At 36.5% G+C, this 6,709-nt stretch overlaps 1 protein-coding gene across 1 annotated transcript; it reads left to right on the top strand.

The window, feature by feature from the left end:
• Positions 1–2,538: 2,538 nt before the first annotated feature.
• Positions 2,539–6,483, top strand: LOC104903953 (hypothetical protein). Its single transcript, XM_010692105.4, has 2 exons — positions 2,539–2,973; positions 5,292–6,483. Exons 1-2 carry the CDS (start codon positions 2,694–2,696, stop codon positions 6,260–6,262), a joined length of 1,251 nt encoding a protein of 416 aa, XP_010690407.1. The 5' UTR covers positions 2,539–2,693; the 3' UTR covers positions 6,263–6,483.
• Positions 6,484–6,709: the final 226 nt, after the last annotated feature.

Raw genomic sequence — 6,709 nt, 5'->3', positions numbered from 1 at the left:
GGCAATGCAAATAGTTTATTAGATTTTGTTTCTGTTCCAGTTTGTTAGATAATGGCTTAGGTGGCTAATTGGTTTTGCATTTGTTTTGGCATAGTTTATAGATAAAGATATTAAGCCCAGTTCTTTTAGATTGAATTTGCTAAATTGAACGAAACTAATTTGAAACTATGAGAAGAAACTAATTGATTTGAAATGAACTTATCTGAACATATCTGAACTAAATGAAACTTAATTAAGTCCAAAAGAATAGGGCCTAAATAATATAATGAGTTAAATTCAATATTCAAATGTGTTCATGTGATGATGAGAATATATGTTTTCTTTACGATAAAAAACTTGCATTAATTAAAAAAAAGGAAGTACAGCCTAATGCTAATACAACCAAACATAAAACAAAGCAAATAAAACTAAATGAGCTTTATTAGCTATTAAAAACCATATAAAACAAAAACAAGTAAAACCGATAAAGAGTCGCATGTTGTAGAGATCATCGTTAGTTGTTCAATGATTGTGATAATTGAGGCAAAACTGAGGGAAGTGGTACGAGAAGCGAATCTCGTTCATGATCCAGACAACTATCAACCAACGTCGAACTTTGCATCTCGCCACATGAGCAATCCCAACAACCTTCTGCCGCTTGGAATTATTGGCTCATGATCTTTTGAAAGTCACGTTCCCGGGTGATTCATTACTCTCTTGAGATAGTATTTCATGTTTCTCCTTTAGGTAGGAGAAACGCATTTGAGTTGGCGCGCTGAAAACCACCAGATGCAACTGGGGTGCCGCCTTCAAATTTGAATTTTTCAGGGCAAGGATAATTAAGATCAATGCCAAGCGAAAAAGAGAGCTAAATATTTGAGCTCTCAACACAACTCCGATTTGAGAAATCGAAAAAAACATGTCCCAACCATGAAAATCTTTCATCCTCTCGTCCACGTTCACATTATTAGAATGAACAACAGAGAGATTAGGGATGGCAATTATGGATCGGAGATGGGTCGGATGGACGTCCATCTGCCCCATCACCCGCAACCCAAATCTCCATCAACACCATCCATCACCCACCAAGAATTTCACCCATATCTGCGCGACCCATCAACCGCGGGTGGAACGAGGGGGCTGGAAACAGGTGATATCAAATATATATATATATACACCCATGTATTTTGTTACTTTGCCCCTTTTTATTGATTTTGTTGTTAATTGCTAAACAATACTTGTTTTTCTGAAAAACTACAAAACTTTAATATCTTAGTTTTTTAAAAAAGTTTGACACTTTTCATTTGAAATGTTTTAGAATAGTTGCGTAGTAACCATTCTTGGGGGAGGTGGATTTATTTTTTTATTTTCCTCGTTTTCACAAAAATAAAAATCAAGTATCTAAAAAACATTTTCTTTTTTACTTTCTTTATTTTATTTAACTTTCTTTTTCTTCCTTTTCTTTTATCTATACTAATATATTAAAAGGCGTGCGTAAACGAGGAACGGTGCTATGTGGCGCTCTCCCTAGGGAGTTTTAGTTCATGTAATCCATGTACAATAAAAAAATTAGAAATTGCATAGTATAGGTTTTGATCCTATGACCTCAAGTTCATGTACTAAAGTTTTAACCACTAGACCAAGTTGTATTTAGTGTTATCATATCTAAGCACAATATTAATAAATGAAAAATTCTCTTACCCGGGGAATAGCCCGGACCTAATAACTAGTTTTCTTTCTATTTCAAGTTTTGATTTTCTTTTTATTTTTTGCTTTAACACACATTCTCTCTCAGGCTAAGGATATGTCCTCTTATATTAGGGAATAAGTTGGGTTGTTAATGAGACATAACAACTTGAATGAAGGCCTCTGCATCACTTACTTAATATTTCATGCTCATTTTAATTCCCACTTAAATTTTCATGCCTATTTTCATCCCCACGGTGGGTCTAAAATCCATCTCCATCCTAACAAATAAATTAAAAGTCTAAAACCGTCTTCGTCCCACCACACACCTCTAGTCCACCTAAAATCCATCTCAAACCCTCCTAAAATCCACCTCATACCTAAGTTAATGCTGAATATAAAAATCATAACATATATTTTTCCATAAAAAGTAAAAACATAAGTAGGATACAAAAGGTCAATTAAATCTTCTAAGACTTCAATAGGTTAAATAAATCAACTTGAACAAAAATCAACATATCACTCCAATAGTAAGCCATTAATATAATAAATTTTTGTTGTTCTTACAAAATCCACATATACAAAACAAACTGCGACAGAGATGAGATAGATATAACCTAACATTCATCCATGACTATTCAATTTTTATCCTCAATCCTATCTCACCATCCGCAAGAGTCGGACCTATTCCCATCCAGTTGAGGGCGGATCTCCTATTTAACGCACCCCGTTAACATATCTAAGAATAAGATTTAAGTCATATTCTTTTGGACTTATCTCAGTTCATTTCAGTTTAGATTCTCTCGTTTCAAAACAACGGACTCTTAAGAAGTTGGTCATTTGGTCCAATAAAACCGCCTTTGAGGGGGGAAAAACAAACGAAAATTGACAACAACGTTACCCACATTCTCCTCTTCGTCTCTTCTTTTTCTTCTCTCTTTGTAAATTACTTGCAGTTAGGAAGGTAGGTACGGTTAGAGTATTAGAGCCAAAAAAAAGGGGAGAGAAAATAAAAGTTAACAACTGAAATGAGTGACCAACCGATGACTATCGAAGACCCTAACGACTTAACCCTCCCTGACGCCGCCGTTGATACCGACGAAACCACCGCAACTCCGTCGTCTGCTAGTCGAGTAAGAGGTCCATGGTCGCCTGAAGAAGACGCTATACTTAGTGAACTTGTTAGCAAATTTGGTGCCAGAAATTGGAGTCTCATCGCACGCGGAATTCCTGGTCGTTCTGGCAAGTCTTGCCGACTACGATGGTGTAATCAACTTGACCCATGTGTTAAGCGCAAACCTTTTTCTGGTTATCTTTCTTTTTACTCTCTTTCTCTCTCTTCCTTTTTTTTTTGGGCATTACTAGTGGTTAAATTTTGAAAGGATTTGCCTTTTTTTGTGTGTTGATTCAGATTTTAAATCTGTTTTTTTTTTGTGGGGGTTTGTGATTTGTGTTGTGTTAGTTAAAGTTCTTTTCTTTTTGTGTTGGTGTGCAAATTTTTGTAGATGGGTGAATACTCAATTGTTTGTTTTTGTATTTCATAAGTTTGCATTTGCTAATTGAAAGTTTGAAAGAATGTTGTATTATGTTCAATTTTCTGTTTTACATTGTGGTGTTGTAATTTTACTCCTACTTTTGGTTTGATACACTGTTTTGAATTTGGAATCAAATCAATTGCGCCAGTTTTGCTTGATTTGATGTACATTCTGGGTGATATTGGATGATTTGTTTTTGAGTTGGTTTCCTTTAGGGTGAGTTGAGTAATGAGATTTCGGGTGTTTGGCATAATAAAGTAATATGTAGCTTGAAAGGTTTATCTGAGGGCTTTGTGCTGGCAGTTCAATTTTGTTTAATGATAAAGATGGATGGAAAAAAATTGTGAAATACATCTGCTTTGTGATTGTTCTAGTGATTACCGGCTTACGGTTGTGTCATTGCTTAAGTTTTGGAAACAATGGGTGGAAAAATTGGGCAACATTGAAGTAGGCAAGCTGGTGTTTCAGTTGAAATTAGTTATGTCTGAAATTATTTGCGACTTTCCCCTCTATTACTTGATATTGATGGGTTTAGTGACGAAAGTAACTTGCGGTTGAACATGCAATTTGCTGCTTGTTCTCTCATTTGGTGTATGCCCTAGGAAATGCAGGGTGTTTTTGTCTTAGGTTGAGCAATCAGGCTACTTGACGAGCTTTAGCTGTGCAATAGCAGCTAATTAACATAATGCTATTTTGAAGAAACCCTTCATTTTGGTATTTTTTGCATGTGATTGAGATGTCAGTGCCATGCCTTGAAGGACTCTGAACGATTGTAAACATTGTTGCTGAATATTAGTTTGGAGTAAGAGACTGGATTAGTACTGGTGATGTCGCATTGCCGCGATCTTGCGTCTTTTTCAGTTATTACTTAGCAATAGCTTAGAACACTGAACGGTCTTTCTTTTGTGTAGTTAAGCTTAGTAGAAAACTATTTTATCATATTCTGAGTTAAAGGTGGCAATTTTTTTGTTTGTTCTTCTTCCTTGCCATTGCATTGAAAAGGAAGCACCACCTTTATATTTGTCTGGTCTTGTTGAATGAGATTGACATAGCTATCAGTTAACAATGTAAACCGTTTTTTTTAAATCTCTTTTCATTGGTTTCTACTGACAATTTACGTATGTCCTGCATAAAGCATGTTTTATCTTATCATGCCTCGAGTATATGATTTCAGAATTTGATGAACTATTTTGTTCCGACATTATTCTACCACTCTGTGTCTAGTTCCTATTTAAGTGCTTAATGTGTCATATTAGTGAACTATTTGAAGTTCTGTGTGTTAATGTTTTCTAATACATAGTTACATACAGTTGCTTGGTTTTTGAGCATTGTGTTGGTTGGTATGTTTCATAAGTATAACTGGCAATATAATGTTGACATGTCATGGCATGTTCTTACCTTCCTCTTGCATTTGGTGTCAAGTTTGTTTGGGGGGGGGGGGGGGGCTCATTCTGTTGTAGATCTAGAAATTTTCCATTATTACTCCCTCCATCCCAAATTGTTTTTTAATTAGTAATTGCAAAATATGTCTTACCTTCTTTGAGCTAATTAAATATGAGTTCTATATATGTGCATTGTAATATATGTGGTCAAGGCTCACAATTTTTTGGCTTTAAAATTGTATTGGACTAATTAAGATGGGTCATTAAATTCTTATGCTCTTATCTGTTGTAAATTGGCAAATGGTCATTGTATAACAGATTAAGGGTGGATTAAAGACAACCTCTAATAGTACAGGGATAAGGTTGCGTGCATCCAACATGCCCGTATCACGGCGAGGGCATCCTCTTTTGTAGCATTGGGGTGTTGTGGATGCTGTCTTTACATCTTTTATCATTAGGTGCCCATGTACCAGATTTTATCATAGGTCTAGAAAGAAGATTAGAACTGAATAGCTTGCTCTTATGAATATGTTTAGTGTCATCTTGCTGTGGTTTTTGAAAGTAATTCAGGTATACCTATTGAAGCAACGTGACTGAGGTCTATCATTTGTTGCCCATGATACTCGTGTTCAACAGTATCATATAGTATAGTCATAGATAGCTCGTATTGTCATTTTCCTCTGTCTTATAAGAAAATATATCACTGCAGAAGAGGAAGACCAGATTATAATTTCTGCACATGCAATTCATGGAAACAAATGGGCATGCATAGCAAAGCTTCTACCGGGAAGAACAGATAATGCTATCAAGAATCACTGGAATTCAACTCTGAGACGGAGGTATGATTTTGGGAGGTCAGTAGGAGATACCAGCATTGACAGAAACAAAGCATCATCAGAAGAAACAGTTTCTGGCGAAACTAATTCATTTAAGCACTTTGATGGAAGACAAGATGTAAATATGGTGGATAACCAATGCCATCAGTCTGATTACCAGGCTCCAGTCAATGAGAACCTACTTCAATCCCTGCAACCTGAAAACCCACCTTCAATTGTGTATGAGAATCACTTTGTAGTTGCACATCCTCCCGTTATTGCTCATTTTGTTGAACAGACAGAGCCTCCCACACTATCTCGTCCAGTTGCACGTGTTGGTGCTTTCAATATTTATCAACCTTTATCTAACTTAACACCTGCTGTTCCACGTCCCAAGCCCGTGCCTGTGCAGGGTCCTTTGGTTAATGCCTTTCAACCCGACCTTGGTATCTCCAAGTTTCTCGATGGAGTTCAGTGTGAGCCGATTATTCCTTTGCGTTGTGGACATGGATGTTGCTCCGCTCCAACTGGTGCTGAATCCGGAAACTCATTGTTAGGACCAGAATTCATTGAATATGAAGAGCCTCCTTCCTTTTCCAGTCATGAGTTAGCCTCAATAGCCACAGATTTGAACAATATTGCATGGATCAAAAGTGGTCTTGATAGTAGTAGCTGTGCCAGGCAAATGGAGACTCCTATTCCAAGAAGAGACTCCCAAGGTACTGATAACTCAATGCAATGCATGCAGACTAACAACGTGCGTTTTGATGAAGGACGGTCTAAGCTGATGGGCATGATGACAGAAGTGATCTCAACTCAGATACCGAGGCAAACAGTCGCATTGCCAGCTGAAGTTGGGGTTTGAGATGGTTTTGGTTTTAATTTTTCAATCATTAATTAATTCAGGAGTTGATGATATGTTAGAGAGTTACATACTAGTAGAACATCTTACATGGCGAGATTTGTGCAGTGAGAACTGAGAAGGAGGGGATAAGACTCATTTTCTTATCTATAGTAATGCTGGTATACAAAAGATGAGACTGTTCTTATGTTTTAGCGCTTGAAATATAATTGTTGTTACAGTCATTAGTTATCTGTTAAATTGGCAGACCACTTGGACATGATGGGAAATTTGGAGCAATTTTGGAGAGAAATAATACCAACCATGGATCTGGTTCTTCCGCAGGTCGTGTTAAACAAATTCTTTTATGTTGTTATCTTACTTCAAAGCCATTTAGGATCTTTGAAACTTGGTAATCACTAAAACTGTTTCTTTCTTTTTTTTTGGGACAGCCAAACCCTGTTTCTTTAA

Source organism: Beta vulgaris, chromosome 2 (genome assembly GCF_026745355.1).
Source record: "Beta vulgaris subsp. vulgaris cultivar EL10 chromosome 2, EL10.2, whole genome shotgun sequence".
Classification (NCBI taxonomy): Eukaryota; Viridiplantae; Streptophyta; class Magnoliopsida; order Caryophyllales; family Amaranthaceae; genus Beta; species Beta vulgaris.
Note: the sequence above shows the minus strand (reverse complement) of the source record. Positions and strands in the feature narration are given on the sequence as shown.